The sequence below is a fragment of the Oncorhynchus kisutch genome, linkage group LG3 (assembly GCF_002021735.2).
Source record: "Oncorhynchus kisutch isolate 150728-3 linkage group LG3, Okis_V2, whole genome shotgun sequence".
Lineage (NCBI taxonomy): Eukaryota > Metazoa > Chordata > Actinopteri > Salmoniformes > Salmonidae > Oncorhynchus > Oncorhynchus kisutch.
The window spans coordinates 26,601,534-26,619,715 of NC_034176.2; the positions used below are offsets into that span (position 1 = coordinate 26,601,534).

The 18,182-nt window shown below is 43.4% G+C and overlaps 1 protein-coding gene across 1 annotated transcript in view; it reads right to left on the reverse strand.

The window, feature by feature from the left end:
- dpysl2a (dihydropyrimidinase like 2a) overlaps positions 1 to 18,182 on the reverse strand; it is a 37,130-nt gene that overhangs the window by 3,286 nt on the left and 15,662 nt on the right. The window contains exons 2-13 of the mRNA XM_020471315.2: positions 17,902 to 17,990; positions 15,994 to 16,178; positions 15,584 to 15,748; positions 15,337 to 15,398; positions 13,652 to 13,732; positions 13,491 to 13,559; positions 3,688 to 3,808; positions 3,055 to 3,211; positions 1,886 to 2,027; positions 1,462 to 1,632; positions 751 to 930; positions 431 to 620 (exon numbers count right to left, since the gene is read on the reverse strand). Of these exons, the coding sequence (XP_020326904.1) occupies positions 431 to 620; positions 751 to 930; positions 1,462 to 1,632; positions 1,886 to 2,027; positions 3,055 to 3,211; positions 3,688 to 3,808; positions 13,491 to 13,559; positions 13,652 to 13,732; positions 15,337 to 15,398; positions 15,584 to 15,748; positions 15,994 to 16,178; positions 17,902 to 17,990 (1,612 nt within the window). The remainder of the gene's footprint in view (positions 1 to 430; positions 621 to 750; positions 931 to 1,461; positions 1,633 to 1,885; positions 2,028 to 3,054; positions 3,212 to 3,687; positions 3,809 to 13,490; positions 13,560 to 13,651; positions 13,733 to 15,336; positions 15,399 to 15,583; positions 15,749 to 15,993; positions 16,179 to 17,901; positions 17,991 to 18,182) is intronic.

An 18,182-nucleotide genomic window follows, 5' to 3' on the forward strand; every position in this document is an offset into this window, starting at 1 on the left:
TTCATCCCAAATGGGTTTGAGGTCAGGGCTCTGTGTAGGCAAGTCAAGTTCTTCCACATTGATCTCGACAAACCATTTCTATATGGATCTTGCTTTGTGCATGGGGGCGTTGTCATGCTGCCACAAAGTTGAAGCACAGAATAGTCTAGAATGTCATTGCATGCTGTAGCATTAAGAATTCCCTTCACTGGAACTAAGGGGCGTTGCCTGAACCATGAAAACCAGCCCCAGACCATTATTCCTCCTCCACCAAACTTTGCAGTTGGCAATATGCATTGGGGCAGGTAGTGTTCTCCAGGCATCTGCCAAACCCAATATGGTACAATTTCAGGCCAAATGATAATACTTGTGTGCTTACACATCTTAGTATTATGCTATTCCTACTGGTATTCCATGTGGAGCTGTGAGAGAAACGTTGAGCTGTACTGACCAGACAAGCTGAAGCCAGACTGGTGCAGGTTACGGACGGGCTGGGGAGCCTGCTGCTGCTGTTGCTGCTGCTGCTGCAGCTTGGTTGGAGAGGTCTTCACCGAGGTGACCGGGGTCATGACCTTAGGTGTCACATTCTCACACACTGGCCCGTCATAGAGACCCCTGGGGACCCCACTCAGCTCCGTCAGCTGGGAGGACAGAAAGACAGACGAGATAACAGCATCAGTTCGACTGTTCATCACTGTCAGTGAGAATGGTAATTAACAATCAACAATCTTTATTCTATTCAATGTCAGTTTCACTGCACTATAGACTCACCCTGCTGCGAGCCTTTATCCTCCTGTAGACATGGTCAGGGAAGGGCTTACGGCTCACATAGCGCCCACAGCCCTCAGTGGTATGGAGGTTGCCCTCTTCCAACACTATTTTGCCCTGGCTGACCACCACCAGGGGAGCTCCACGCACCTCGGTGCCTTCGAAGATATTATACTCCACAGCCTGCAAAAGAAGAGCTCTGATGAGAAGAGTTTCAAATAGACTGACAAAGTACAAGAGGGCAAATCACAGAGAAAGACAGCACTTACTCTACTTTCACATGCACATTGCAAACCCCCAAAAAACATTTCAAAGATTTGAGGCCTTTTTCCATATGAACTTTAGTCTAGGCCCTTATATATTCAATGAATTGTGCCAGCATGGTAACTGTGGCATTCAGCTGACATCATCAGGAGAAACTAGTGCTGATGTAGCCAGCTAGATCCTCTAAATGAAAGAAAGTGGTGACTCATTGAGGGATAACTCAGGCCCTGTCTGCATGAGCTGTTCTCTAACAAGTCTTTTCAGGTCAGTAGATTTTACTTAATGGTTTGTCTTGACGCTTCGTAGGAAAAAGGCTTCAATGTTTCATATGAAAATGTGGAAGAATTGTTTGATCCAAACTGAGTCCTACATACAGTAGGTGGGACTAAAACAATGTATAAACACCACAGTTATGATATGGTTAGTACAGTGTGGGTTGGCCAGGCTCACCAGGTTGTGACTCTTGGCAGAGATGATCTTGCTGACGTCTGGGTCCCAGAGGACCAGGTCGGCGTCAGAGCCCACTGCAATGCGGCCCTTACGGGGGTACAGGTTGAAGATCTTAGCTGCGTTGGTGCTGGTCACAGCCACAAACTGGTTCTCGTCCATTTTTCCAGTCACCTAAGGGAATCAGAAGAAAAGGCATTGTCACTTCCTGAGTAACAAGACAGCTGCAAATGTTCACTTGAACAACTGAGAACCCCTTGATGACATGAATGACTGCGGCACAAACTGGGAAAGTAAATTCATTGTTAATTCTACAAAATCTATATCTATTTACATATACAGGATCAATTTGAAAGAAGCATGTTTGATTGTGGTATGTTTGATTGTAGGAAAACCAGCAGAAAAAGGTCAGTAGAATGTGCCTCACCACACACTTGTCCCAGATGAGGGAGAGTCTCTCCTCAGTGCCGTTGGTGCCTTCTGGGATGAGGGTGAAGTTGTCTTTGCCCACAGCACGCTGAGAGGTGTGGAACGTGCAATGAGCACTACCAGTCACCTGCAGGTCACCACTGGAGAGGAACAAAGGATGGAGGGAGAGAGAGAATGAGACACTCCACTCATAGGTCTTACGTTTGCATGTTTTGTCTTGAGTAATATGTCTTTCCATGGGTCTCATTTATCAACTGTGCGTACATTTCTTTAAAGCATTCTCCCTGACTGTCTAGTTTTCATTTCTGTGATTATTAGTGAGCTGGAAACAGTCAAGAAACTGTATGAATGTTGGTCCATTATCATTTTCTACACAGTTTTGATTGGATTAGTCATCTTATAGTATACCGAGTTCGTTCTCCACGCCAAAAATGTATAAAACGTTATTGTTTGTACTAAAACCACCGGCAGGCCGGATTGGACCCCCTCGCGGGCCTTATGTTTGACACCCCTGGTATAGCATCTGAAATAAAAAATAGGCTTGGCTACGATGTCACGCTCCTAATCCTATCTCACAAAAATACTGTAACCTCGACAGTAAGTGACAGTACGGGTAGGCTAACGGCCTATTTACTTTTGAGCATGCTTGGCTATTGAATTAGCGATTGATAAATGGTAGCCTACTATTTGTTGTGTAATGGGAATAATTCAAACCAGTTATGTCAGAAAAGGAGAGACATGTCCTGCAATTTGATTATGATTTAGGCCTATATAATAAAATTTAAATAAACATATTAGATGCTATGCGATCTCCTCTTAGGGACTTTAGCATAGTCATCTGGATTGTTTTTCTTTACTATTTAAATGAACTGAATAGTAAAGTGTGAAGAGTGGCAAAGACTGCCTGAGAGAATGTGCATGGGGGGAATTAATGTTCAAGTCTTAAAAAGTAGAAACATCAAGGTATTTGCGTGGAGATACACACTTTTCAAAATCGATAAATACCAGCCTTTGTGGGAAAACTGGACGTTTTTTTGAAACTTTAATGAATGAAGCCCCAGGAGGCTAGAATGACATATCACCTGGTGGAGGATGTGTGTAAGTAACACATGATTACTGCATATCTCTGTGTTAAGTAGAGGTGCATAGTGTAAATGGAGCACCTACCAGGAGAGCAGTGAGTTGAGATAATCAGGGGTGGTGGGGTCAGGGCTGAGGGGTGGGGAGGTGACGAAGGCAGCTGCCTTGGCCCAGTTCTTACTCCAGTAGTGGGTTCCGTCCGTGCCCAGGCTGGCAGAGATAGGCTCTCCATACACCACAGCACCTAGAGTACCACAGAACACAGCAAAACACCAGGTCAGGGGGCTTGTGCCCTGTCTCCAAAGCAGGACTGATTTACAAGGGGAATCATTTATATGCGATTTGACATTTAGTGTACCTTAAAACGGACGGGTAGCCTAGCAGTTAGGACTGCTGAGCCAGTAACCGAAAGGTTGCTGGTTTAAATCCCTGAGCCGATTAGGTGAAAAATCTGTCAATGTTCCCTCTTAACCCTTATTGCTTCAGGATCGCCGTCAATAATGGCTGATCCTTGGCTCTGACCACACTCTCCAGGGGTTTCTCAGGGGCAATGGGGTATGCAAAAAAAGAATTTCCAATTCGCACGTGTGAAATAGGACAAATGTAAGCACACACATAACTATTATTAAACAGTAGTTACGATACACAAACCACAGAGAGCAATCAATAGAAAACATGTTACAGTAGTCCATCACCACACTTCTTTCTCTTTACTATTACCCTTTTTCCTGGCCAGGGCGATGACATCAGCAGCACTCTTGCTCATCACCTTGGTGATGTAGAGGGGGCAGTTGGTCTGATTGGCCAGAGTGACTGACCGGTTGACTGCTTCTGCCTCCACCTACACAACAGAGACAGACACAGAGAAAGGGAGTTCAGACCAGACTCAGTGACCTTCATGTTGAGTTACGGACTTCTTCACTGCTGCAGCATTTACCAAAATGCTGAGTAGGCATTCTGGAAGAAGCAAGCATAGGAAAAGAACTCAAGAGACTTGACTCTCACATTCGCTGTTCAGTTACTTCTGTTGTGAGTTCTGTTAAAGTTAGCTTTTTAATAACCAAATCTCTAAATAGCATGTCATAGAAAAATCCAGACACTTAATTTTTGCAATTTAACTTTTTATATTTTTTATATACTGCAACCAGCGATTCACTTTCTCTTCCTTGTTGTGGAGTACAGGGGCTCCGAAAAAGCATGAACAAAGGCTCCAAAAACACTAAAATAAGTCATTTTAGAAAACGCAAACGTCTTGCAGGTCTTTAGATGTTGTACACATTAAATCGTGTAATTCTGAACTTTATCCGCAATGGTATATTCCATTTCATTGCGACTCAAGCTTTTCCCCCATCCAGCATTTCCATTCACTGTGTAACCTGCTAATAGAACGAACTGAGAGGTATAGCTCGAGTCGCAATAAAATGGAATATAATGTTGCGGATAAAGTTCGTAATGACACAATTTTATGTGTACAACATCTAAAGACCTGCATTATTAACTGAGAGCGTTTGCGTTTCTAAAATGACTTATTTTTGTGTTTTTTTAGTTTTTGTTCATGTTTATTCGGAGCACCTGTACTGCGCAACGAGGAATAGAAAGTGAATTGCTGGTTGTGGTACATTTCAAACATTTCTTTTTGTTATTTCGCCAAAAAAAGTGTGTGGACCTCCAGAAGCCCTGAAGCCCAAGGCAAAAAAAGAAAAAGAAGACTCTTGGAATCATCTAGTTTGAATGACTTAGTAAAAAAAAGTTGTTTAAACAAGACACTAAGAGATACTAAGTTGTTTTAATGACTTATTATCTTGTTTGAACGACTTAATTGTTATCTTGTCTAATTAGGCCTCATTTGTTATGCAGCTTGTCAGGCTGTGTAATGGTTGCTGCAGCCATTCATTCACTGATTTGATCGATTGATATGATTATTAATTGACAGCTCTTTGATAGCCTAAAGCAGGGCTGCTTTTGAATGCCAGAGCATGTAAGTGGACAAATGTGGAGCAAGGAGCAGAGCGTAATTCGAACAGATTTTTAAAAAATGGTGTTGGCCTTCCCTCCTGCTCCAGTGTCGCTGTAGCCTTCTCTCACGCTGCAATTTCGCTCTGGTACTGCTCAGCAACAAACTCTGGGCCTGCTCTGCAACAAACTCTGGTACTGCTCAGCAACAAACTCTGGGCCTGCTCTGCAACAAACTCTGGGCCTGCTCTGCAACAAACTCTGGGCCTGCTCTGCAACAAACTCTGGGCCTGCTCTGCAACAAACTCTGGGCCTGCTCAGCAACAAACTCTGGGCCTGCTCTGCAACAAACTCTGGGCCTGCTCAGCAACAAACTCTGGGCCTGCTCTGCAACAAACTCTGGGCCTGCTCTGCAACAAACTCTGGGCCTGCTCAGCAACAAACTCTGGGCCTGCTCTGCAACAAACTCTGGGCCTGCTCAGCAACAAACTCTGGGCCTGCTCTGCAACAAACTCTGGGCCTGCTCTGCAACAAACTCTGGGCCTGCTCAGCAACAAACTCTGGGCCTGCTCTGCAACAAACTCTGGGCCTGCTCTGCAACAAACTCTGGGCCTGCTCTGCAACAAACTCTGGGCCTGCTCTGCAACAAACTCTGGGCCTGCTCAGCAACAAACTCTGGGCCTGCTCTGCAACAAACTCTGGGCCTGCTCAGTAACAAACTCTGGGCCTGCTCTGCAACAAACTCTGGGCCTGCTCAGCAACAAACTCTGGTACTGCTCAGTAACAAACTCTGGGCCTGCTCAGCAACAAACTCTGGGCCTGCTCAGCAACAAACTCTGGGCCTGCTCAGCAACAAACTCTGGGCCTGCTCAGCAACAAACTCTGGGCCTGCTCTGCCTAGCATTTTTTGTTTCTTTATCACTATTCTTTTGTAATTATTTAGTCTACTTATTAAATCTATTTAATATTCTACTTTCTGTAGTTTCTATTTTGAAGGACTTCAAATATATTAAGGCTGTTTTAGGTGGGCAATACATAAACTCCTGTAAAATGTATTTAGGTTTTTCTTGGAATAGACACCCCCATAATATAAATCAATTTAATAAAGCAAAAATATCAGAGAACAATAAATAACTAATGGCCAGTATCAGCTTCTTTTTTAAATGAGAATAAACAATAGAAAACTGCAGCGGTCAAATGATTTGCGCACAGAAGCAAGCACCAATAAGCTTCATAATTCGCTCTACGAATTAAATATCATTATTATTATTATGAAAGAAAAATAAAACAAACACATGTAAAAGCTTAATTACATAAAGGAATATTACTGGGAATATATACAAAATATAAAGAAGAAAAAGGAGAATGGAATATATATGAGAAGCCTCCAATTAAATAATACATTTATACATACATACATTTATACATACATACATTTATACATACATACATTTATACATACATAAAAATACAATTTTAATTTTTTTACATCTTAGTGTCTATTATGCATTATTATTATTATTTTGATTGGAGAAAGAAAACAAGTAAATGGCCAGTATGGTGCAATAAACTTTAGTTAACAATTTAGAGAAAATATTTACAAAATACAGTGCATTCGGAAGGTATTCAGACCCCACAAATTTATCCACATTTTGTTACAGCCTTATTCTAAAACTGAAATATTGCAATTATATAAGTATTCAGACCCTTTACACAGTACTTTGTTGAAGCACCTTTGGCAGCGATTACAGCCTCAAGTCTTCTTGGGTATGACGCTACAAGCTTGGTACACCTGTATTTAGGGAGTTTCTCCTATTCTTCTCTGCAGATCCTTTCAAGCTCTGTCAGGTTGGATGGGGAGCATTGCTGCACAGCTATTTTCATGGCTCTCTAGAGATGTTCGATCGGGGTCAAGTACGGGCTCTGGCTGGGCCACTCAAGGACATTCAGAGACTTGTCCCAAAGCCACTCCTGCATTGTCATCAAATCAAAATCAAATTTATTGGTCACATACACGTGTTTAGCAGATGTTATTGCGGGTGTAGCGAAATGCTTGTGTTTCTAGCTCCAACAGTGCAGGTATATCTGACAAGCAATATCTAACCATTTTACAACAATACACACAAATCGAAGTAAAGGAATGGAATTAAGAATATATACATATTTGGATGAGGATTGTCAGAGCGGCACAGACTAAGATACAGTAGAATAGGATAGTGTGGTGCCAGGAAAATAACCTCTCACTCAACGTCAACAAAACAAAGGAGCCGATCGTGGCCCTCACCTCCCTGTAGGCTGTCTCGTGATTGTTGGTAATCAGGCCTACTGCTGTTGTGTCATCTGAAAACTTGGTGATTGAGTTGGAGGTGTGCGTGGCCACGCAGTCATGGGTGAACAGGGAGTACAGGAGGGGGCTGAGCACGCACCCTTGTGAGGCCCCAGTGTTGAAAAGTAGAGGTGTTGTTTCCTACCTTCACCACCTAGTGGCGGCCCGTCAAGAAGTCCAGGACCCAGTTGCACAGGGCGAGGTTCAGACCCAGGGCCCAAAGCTTAATGATGAGCTTGGAGGGTACTATGGTGTTGAATGCTGAGCTGTAGTCAATGAACAGCATTCTTACATAGGTATTCCTCTTATCCAGATGGGATAGGGCAGTGTGAAGTGCGATGGCGATTGCATCGTCTGTGGATCTATTGGGGCAGTAAGCAAATTGAAGGGGTTCTAATGTGCCAGGTAAGGTAAAGGTGATATGATCCTTGACTAGTCTCTCAAAGCACTTCATGATGACAGAGGTGAGTGCTACGGGGTGATAGTTATTTAGTTCAGTTACCTTTGCTTTCTTGGGTACAGGAACAATGGTGGCCATCTTGAAACATGTGGGGATAGCAGACTGGGATAGGGAGAGATTGAATATGTCCGTAAACACTCCAGCCAGCTGGTCTGAGGACGCGGCTAGGGACGCCGTCTGGGCCGGCAGCCTTGCGAGGGTTAATACGCTTAAATGTCGTACTCACGTCGGCCACGGAGAAGGAGAGCCCACAGTCCTTGGTAACAGGCCGCGTCAGTGGCACTGTGTTATCCTCAAAGCGGGCAAAAAAGGTGTTTAGCTTGTCCAGAAGCAAGACGTTGGTGTCCACGACGTGGCTGGTTGTCCCTTTGTAGTCCGTGATTGTCTGTAGACCCTGCCACATACGTCTCGTGTCTGAGCCATTGAATTGCGACTCCACTTTGTCTCTATACTGACGTTTTGTCTGTTTGATTGCCTTACGGAGGGAATAACTACCCTGTTTCTATTCTGCCATGTTCGCACATTCAGTTTTGCGCGAATGCTGCCATCTATCCACAGCTTCTAGTTAGGGTAGGTTTTAATAGTCCCAGTGGGTACAACATCTCCTATACACTTCCTGATAAACTCAGTTACCGTATCAATGTAATCATCAATGTCATTCTCAGATGCTACCCGGAACATATCCCAGTCCCAGTGATAAAAAATAGCACGAGTACATCCTGTTTGAGTTTCTGCCTATAGGAAGGGAGGAGCAAAACGGAGTCATGATCAGATTTGCTGAAGGAAGTTGAAGTAGCAATGGTCAAGTGTTTTAGCAGCGCATGTACTGCAGTCAAAGTGTTGACAGAACATCGGTAGCATTTTCCTCAAATGTGCTTTGTTAAAATCCCCAGCTTCAATAAATGCGGCCTCAGGATATGTGGTTTCCAGTTTGCATAAAGTCCAGTGAAGTTATTTTATGGGCTGTTGTGATATCGGCTTGAAGGGTAATATACACGGCTGTGACTATAACCAAAGATAATTATCTTGGGAGGTAATACGGCCGTCATTTGATTGTGAGGTATTCTAGGCTGAGTGAACAAAAGGACTTGAGTGTCTGTATGCTATCACAAACACACCATGAGTAGTTAATCATGAAACATATACCCCGCCCTTCTTCTTCGCGGAGATATTTATTGCTGTCAGTACGATGAATTGAGAACCCATCAGACAGTATATCCAGAGAGAGCCATGTTTCTGTGAAACAGAGTATGTTACAATCCTTGATGTCTCTCTGGAAGGAAATCTTCGCCCTGTGGTCATCAACTTCAATATCCAAAGACTGAACATTAGCGAGCAATATACTCAGATGCGGGTGTTGTGTGCACCTAGAAGTCCACTCCAAATACCTCTTCTCCGCCGGCGGTGTTTTGGATCAGCCTCTGGAATCAGTTTAATTGCCCTGGGGGGTAAGAACAAAGGATCCAATTCGGTAAAGTCATATTCCTGGTCGTAATGCTGGTGAGTTACCGCCGCTCTGAAATGCAAAAGTTCTTCCCGGCTGTCTGTAATCACACAAAACAAATCTGGGCAAATAATGTAAGAAACAACACATAAAAAAACAAAATACTAAAAAGTTGCCTAGGGGCTGGAAGCATGGCGACCCTATCTATTGGCGCCATGTGCTTAGGGTCGTTGTCCTGTTGGAAGGTGAACATTCAGCCCAGTCTGACATCTTGAGCGCTCTGGAGCAGGTTTTCATCAAGGATCTCTCTGTACTTTCAGTGGCAGGGACTGCTCTGTTAATCTTTCCCTCGATCCTGGCAAATCTCCCAGTCGCCTCCACTGAAAAACATTCCCACAGCATGATGCTGCCACCACCATGCTTCATCGTAGGGATAGTACTCCGCTAATCTTTCCCTCGATCCTGACTAGTCTCCCAGTCCCTGCAACTGAAAAACATCCACACTGCATGTTGCTGCCACCACCATGCTTCACCGTAGGGATGGTGCCAGGTTTCCTCCAGACGTGACGCTTGGCATTTAGGCTAAAGAGTTCAATCTTTGCTTCATCAGACCAGAGAATCTTGTTTCTCATGGTCTGAGAGTCCTTTAGGTGCCTTTTGGCAAACTCACAAAAGTGGGCTGTCATGTGCCTTTTACTGAGGAGTGGCTTCCGTCTGGCCACTCTACCATAAAGGCCTGCTTGGTGGAGTGCTGCAGAGATGGTTATCCTTCTGGAAGGTTCTCCCATCTCTCTGTAAGTGTTTATCGGTTTCTTGGTCACCTCCCTGACCAAGGCCCTTCTCCCCCGATCGCTCAGTTTGGCTGGGCGGCCAGCTCTAGGAAGCTCTGGCTTGGTTTTTGCTCTGACATGCACTGTCAACTGTGGGACCTTATGTAGACAGGTGTGTGCCTTTTCAAAACACCCAATCAACTGAATTTACCACAGGTGTGCTCCAATCAAGTTGTAGAAACATCTTAAGGATTATCAAGGCTTTCGACTCTGTCGATCACCGCATTCTTATCGGTAGACTCAACAGCCTTGGTTTCTCAAATGACTGCCTCGCCTGGTTCACCAACTACTTCTCAAACAGAGTTCAGTGTGTCAAATCGGAGGCGTGCTGTCCGGACCTCTGGCAGTCTCTATGGGGGTGCCACAGGGTTCAATTCTCGGGCCGGCTCTTTTCTCTGTATACATCAATGATGTCGCTCTTGCTGCTGGTCATTCTCTGAACCACCTCTATGCAGACGACACCATTCTGTATACTTCTGGCCCTTCTTTGGACACAGTGTCCAAACTGAACTCCAGACAAGCTTCAACGCCATACAACACTCCTTCCGTGGCCTCCAACTGCTCTTAAATTCAAGTAAAACTAAATGCATGCTCTTCAACCGATCACTGCCCGCACCTGCCCGCCCGTCCAGCATCACTACACTGGACGGTTCTGACTTAGAATATGTGGACAACTACAAATACCTAGGTGTCTGGTTAGACTGTAAACTCTCCTTCCAGATTCACATTAAGCATCTCCAATCCAAAATTAAATCTAGAATCGGCTTCCTAATTCGCAACAAAGCCTCCTTCACTCATGCTGCCAAACATATTCTCATAAAACTGATCATCCTATCGATCTACCGATCATGGACTTCGGCGATGTCATTTACAAAATAGCCTCCAACCCTCTACTCAGCAAATTGGATGTAGTCTATCACAGTGCCATCCGTTTTGTCAGCAAAGCCCCATATACTATCCACCACTGCGACCTGTATGCTCTCGTTAGCTGGCCCTCGCTTCATATTCGTCGCCAAACCCACTAGCTCCAGGTCATCTAGTCTTTGCTAGGTAAAGCCCCTGCCTTATCTCAGTTCACTGGTCACCATAGCAGCACCCACCCGTAGCACACGCTCCAGCAGGTATATTTCACTGGTCACCCCCAAAGCCATTCCTCCTTTGGCTGCCTTTCCTTCCAGTTCTCTGCTGCCAATGACTGGAACGAATTGCAAACATCACTGAAACTGGAGACTCATATCTCCCTCACTTACTTTAATCAGCTGTCAGAGCAGCTTACAGATCATTGCACCTGTACATAGCCCATCTGTAAATAGCCCACCCAACTTTGCTTTATCTTGACAAGGTCGCAGTTTTAAATGAGAACTTGTACTCAACTGGCCTACCTGGTTAAATAAAGGTGAAATAAAGAAATATATATATATTTTTTAATTACCTCACTCGCTGCTGCAGCGGGGAATTCCCGAGAGGTGGGGGAGGGGCGGAACGAAGAGGCCGGAGATCGGGCACAAGGGATGGGTGCACACACTCAGCCGAGCGGGCACAAACAGGGAAGTCGATAAAGATCAAACAAAAGTCGCTGAGGCAGCCTTAATAAGTAGCTACATTTGTCGCTATACTCTTTTGTCAATAAAAGTCACTGGAGGGGTCTGAAACCTCGTTAAATCTAGCTGCAAAGTTCGCAACACGGGATGAGGAGATATGAATGGCAACTAAGTTACAGTCGCTCAACCAATCGTAGCAGTAGGATCAAGTTATAACCCGCCTATTTCTTGACAGAGAGCTGAACTGGCCAATTGAGCTGTTTCGAGTTTCGTCCTGGCAGCTGAGTTGTTTCAAGATGCGGCCTGACAGCAAAATAAATTTAAGAATACATTTAAGAATCCTGATCACTGATCATGACAAATTATAGTTTCATAAACATCTGCGATCACAAATCATGACGTTATGTTGGATCCATGTGCATTGAATATGTGATTTTATATTCTCAAACTAACAGCAGTGCCATTATGATGTCCTTCCATACAGTCGTGACATGCTGTAGTGATGCTTCTATGAGAATGTTGTTGATCAGTAGGATAATATCAGTCCCAAATGGAAGGCAAACCTATTTGTTTGTCATCTGAAGCATCAGACCACCAATCAGTCAAAACAAGCTCAATAACTCAATGCATGCACACACTCCTATTGAATATGCATTCACCTGTACTGTGAGTAAGCCTATTGTATGGCATCTTGATTTACCTAGTTAATTAAGAGATTTACCTTCCAAATAAAATGATTTTGTCATCAACATTTTCAAATTTAATTATATAAAATATCGGCCTACTTTACCGGCAAAAAATGGTATCGGAATCAGCCCTAAAAAAAATCCACATCGCTCGTTCTCTAGTGTATTCTCTCCAGCAGTGAAGTGTAGGCATATGACTATGTAGCCTTGTGACACTGTCCTACTGGACTCTGTGCCGGTCCCTATTGTATGTTGAAATCTCATTATCTTCCTGCAGAAGACAGTATTGTGTCATGACCTGAGGGCCTACTTGTTTTCATTCTCTCACCTGTCTTTATAATAATAATAATATTATTTAATTTGTAAAGCGCATTTCCTATATGCTTAATGCGCATGTGAAGCTTATTGGCGTTTGCTTCTGTGCGCAAATCATTTGACTGCTGCAGTTTGAGACGATTTATTTATTTATCTATTTTATTTATGAAAAGAAGCTGATACTGGCCTTTAATATTTACGGTTTATTTCTGATATTTTAGATGAATTAAATTGATTTATTTATATTATGGTGTTCCTATTCCAAGAAAAACAAAAATACGTTTTACAGTCACCTATGGATTGCCTACCTAAAACATCCCTGAATACATTTAGTCATTTAAAATAGAAACTACATATCCTAATGTTAAAGTAGAATATAAACTAGATATAGGCTACTCTGGGTGGGGTAGGCTAAATAATTACAACCAAATAGGCCTAATTAAAAGAACAGTAAAAAAGGAAACAAAAAATGCTAGGCAGGGCAGAGCGAAATTGAAGCAGGAGAAGGTACACACCATTTTTCAAATCTGCTCAAATTACACTCTGCTCCTCGCTCAACACTCGCCCACTTACATGCTCAGGCTAAAGCAGGGCTGCTGTTGAATGCCAATAAAAAAACTGTCAATTAATAATGCAGCAACCATTACACGGTCTGACAAGCTGCATAACAAATTAGGTCTAATTAGACTAAACATTCATATATATTTTTTACTAACTTGTTCAAACAAGATAATTAATAGAGTCTAAGTTCTTATTTTATTTTGCCAAGGGCTTCAGGGCTTCCACTTGGACCCATCTATAACATGAGATTTACATTAAAAATTTAGATTTGGTTGTAAAAAAGCAACATTTTCCTGTAACATCATATAGCCACTTTCTTGCTTTCCATGTAAAACAACCAAAGGAACACTTCAAGTTCAAGTAGAAGACTAATAGAAGCACAGCACTTGGCCAGAGGTCGTAGTTACCTCCTCCGGGCGGCTCAGCACGTGACCCTCAGGGCCAGTGATGCCCAGCTCCAGGATCTTACGCTGCTCCTGCAAACACATCAGACAACAGCTTTAGTGGCTTGGCCTGTGGAGACAGCAAACTGGGACAAGGTGATAGGACTTATTAGAAGTTCTGTTACCTCGGCAATGATGTCCCCGTTCTCTGCGTGCACCTGAGCGATTGCTCCCAAGTTTCTGATGACATTGAACACCTCGTACATCTACAGGAAGAGGAAAGCATCCTTTCAACACACAGGCCTGGGAACAAGGGGTTTTACCAATGAGGACATTTACAATGTGTTTTTTGGTGGTCCAAGCTTTAGTGGAGATCTTTGTCAGAGCAAGACATGTTGGATGAGAATGTTAAATGCATAGATTAATTCATTTACTCTACTTCTTTAGGTTGACCACATGGTTCAACTCAGATTTCACATGGCAATCAACTAGGAATTGACAGCTGCAATAGGCCACAGGAAACTGTCAGGCAATCTTTCAGCACGTGTTACAAGAGTCATCCCCAGTGGCAGTCCTAACCACTAACCGGCCTGTACTGAGTGGGAAAACTCAATACAGTGCCATTAACAAAGCTTTCCCAGAAATACATGTGCAACGTGAGAGAGATCAATCACCCCACAATCCTTTATCTAGCAGTCAGATAGCAGTAGATATTCCAGAGGAGGTGAAGAAGGCTTCAATAATCTCATAATTGTTGGAGCAGTGTTCTGCATAAATCCATGCAAATCCCCCATTGACATCAACTACTTTTTACACGTACTAATCTCAAAATAGGTTTCAGCCTTCAAAGAGTTTCTAAGCAATGTGTAACACTTTACTTGACACGCAGTGCCATAACATGGTCATAACCATTAGCTAATGTCATAACAGCTGACATAACTTGTCATAATATGGTCATAACATTGTCATAACCCATTTTTACACCTGTTGTGACATATATTGCATTATTTTATGGCTGGTTATGACACGGGAAGTGTCAAAACCCACATTTATTCAAACTAGTTTTTTTTCCCTGCCAAGAAGTTTCCTTTCGTTTTAAAGTTTGTTTCTTAAATCCTTTGTTGTTGGTGTAATACATTTATAGTCATGCTTTATTCATCATATTTTAAATAACTTTATGACACTCATGAAGAATTATGACCATACTGTGTCACTTTACTTGGACTATGAAAATACACTTTATTACACTGTCAAAAAGCGTTATGACCTTAATAATCATACAAGCCAGATAGGCCTATCTCGTACACACCCTTATATCAGTCATCAGTCAAAAAGAGGGTGTCTTGTCCTGCTCCTGAAATCTGTTCCTGCATTCATCTCAGTCATCAGCAACAGAGCATTGGGGTAAGCTGCATGTCTGACATCAATGTGCACACAATTACAATGATAATTTAATATGGTCAACAACAAAAAAAATAGATAACATAGAGATACTGTTGACACAGACTATGGTGTAATGGAATGTTTTTGCTTTGTGTGGTAGGTTTTGTGGGTTTTTACACTCTTATGTAGGTGTCATAACCAGCCATAAAATAACACAATATATATCATGACAAATATAAATATATATGTCATGACAGTGTTTCTGAACATATTATAACAGGTTATGACATATTATGACATGGTTATGACACTGGATGTCAAGTAAAGTGTTACCAAGCAAGATCATACAGAATATAATTTCATGCAATGCATTTACGCAAAGTGCAATGCAATCACAACTTTAAATGCATGCACAAGCCTCCACAAATGTTGACTCCTCCATCCGTCGCCAGTAAATCATACCAATCTGAAATGCTTCAAATCGTACCTGGGAGTCGGAAAGTTGGAAAACATCCTTATAAGCCAAATAGACCAGGAAAGAGTTGACACCTAAAGATAGAAAACTTATGAGCAATAGTAGCAATAGACAAAGGGTTAGCAAAGGGAGAGGAAAGGACAGTCACAGGAAGGAAATAAACCACAAGGAGAGTCTTAGTAGAAATCATAGCTCCCCCACCCCAACTGTCATGAGTGAATGGGTGACAATGGTTTGTGTAATTGTGTTAGTTGCGTACCGTGGTCCTTCACTAGGCTCTCCATCTCCTCCTGCATGCCCTTGTGCCAGTTAGTGATGTCCACATGCAGGGAGTAGTCACAGCAGGACTTGCTGTCGGCCCATTCCCTCCACTGGTTGAACGCTGCCACCAGGCTCACACCAGGTTCTGGAACCACATGATCAACTACAGACAGACAGACAGACAGACACACACACACACACACACAGACCATTGTCATTGAAACCACCTTAGCAATAACATTATCACGTTTTACAGAAGGCATAATGTTCAAAACCATGAGGCAACATGAACATCTGCAAAGGGTAAATTAGTAACAAATGTTTTGGCTGGTTGATATCTGTATTTCAGAATCTAGGGGTGTCTTGTAAAGTGTGTCATTGGGGATGAAGCATTTCATTAGTACATACCTATCATGGTGGTTCCCCCAGCCAAAGCAGCACGGGTGCCCTGGTAGAAGTCATCTGCTGACACCATGCCCCTGTCTGGCATCTGGAAGCGTGTGTGCACATCTATGCCCCCGGGCATCACCATGCGTCCATGGGCATCAATGATCTTCACCCCACCAGGAACTATCAGGTTCTCTCCAATTTGCCTGAGGAGAAGAAATGTATTAAGAGAGGGAGAGACCAGAAATGATTAAAGTCATTACAAAATAAGATTTTAAAAAATTCCCCATATATATATATATATATATATATATACACAGTGCTCAAAAAAATAAAGGGAACACTAAAATAACACATCCTAGTTCTGAATGAATGAAATATTCTTATTAAATACTTTTTTCTTTACATAGTTGAATGTGCTGACAACAAAATCACACAAAAATGATCAATGGAAATCAAATGTATCAACCCATGGAGGTCTGGATTTGGAGTCACACTCAAAATTCAAGTGGAAAACCACACTACAGCCTGATCCAACTTTGATGTAATGTCCTTAAAACAAGTCAAAATGAGGCTCAGTGGTGCTAGTGGCCTCCATGTGCCTGTTTGACCTCCCTACAACGCCTGGGCATGCTCCTGATGAGGTGGCGGATGGTCTCCTGCGGGATCTCTTCCCAGACCTGGACTAAAGCATCCGCCAACTCCTGGACAGTCTGTGGTGCAACGTGGCGTTGGTAGATGGAGCGAGACATGATGTCCCAGATGTGCTCAATTGGATTCACGTCTGGGGAACGGGCGGGCCAGTCCATAGCATCAATGCCTTCCTCTTGCAGGAACATGAGGTCTAGCATTGTCTTGCATTAGGAGGAACCCAGAACCAACTGCACCAGCACATGGTCTCACAAGCGGTCTGAGGATCTCATCTCGGTACCTAATGGCAGTCAAGCTACCTCTGTCGAGCACATGGAGGGCTGTTGCGGCCCCCAAAGAAATGCCACCCCACACCATGACTGACCCACCGCCAAACCGGTAAATGCTGGAGGATGTTGCAGGCAGCAGAACGTTCTACACGGCGTCTCCAGACTCTTGTCACGTCTGTCACATGTGCTCAGTGTGAACCTGCTTTCATCTGTGAAGAGCACGGGGCGCCAGTGGCGAATTTGCCAATCTTGGTGTTCTCTGGCAAATGACAAACATCCTGCACGGTGTTGGGCTGTAAAGCACAACCCCCACCTGTGGATGTCGGGCCCTCATACCACCCTCTTGGAGTCTGTTTCTGACCGTTTGAGCAGACACATGCACATTTGTGGTCTGCTGGAGGTCATTTTGCAGGGCTCTGGCAGTGCTCCTGCTCCTCCTTGCACAAAGGCAGAGGTAGCGGTCCTGCTGCTGGGTTGTTGCCCTCCTACGGCCTCCTCCACGTCTCCTGATGTACTGGCCTGTCTCCTGGTAGCGCCTCCATGCTCTGGACACTACGCTGACAGAAACAGCAAACCTTCTTGCCACAGCTCGCATTGATGTGCCATCCTGGATGAGCTGCACTACCTGAGCCACTTGTGTGGGTTGTAGACTCCGTCTCATGCTACCACTAGAGTGAAAGCACCGCCAGCATTCAAAAGTGACCAAAACATCAGCCAGGAAGCATAGGAACTGAGAAGTGGTCTGTGGTCACCACCTGTAGAACCACTCCTTTATTGGGGGTGTCTTGCTAATAGCCTATAATTTCCACCTGTTGTCTATTCCATTTGCACAACAGCATGTGAAATGTATTGTCAATCAGTGTTGCTTCCTAAGTGGACAGTTTGATTTCACAGAAGTGTGATTGACTTGGAGTTACATTGTGTTGTTTAAGTGTTCCCTTTATTTTTTTGAGCAGTGTATGTAGCCAACAAAAGTGCCAACAATGGCGTTCAAACTAATAAGACTTACTTGATGACTCCATCCTCGATATAGATGTCAGCAAGGAAAGACTGGTCATCATTTACAATCTTTCCACATTTGATAAGGAGACGATCACTCTGTGAGAAGAGACAGAATTTAATTTGTGACTTAATTATGTTAACAGCAGTGAGCACCACAACCCATTGATGATAGATTTAAAAAGCATACTTCATATTGGACAAATTTGGCATGAAAGGTAAGCTAGCCAATACTCAACCCCAGCACATCCAGGAGAGCATCAACAGAACCTAACTGAATAGAAGCACATC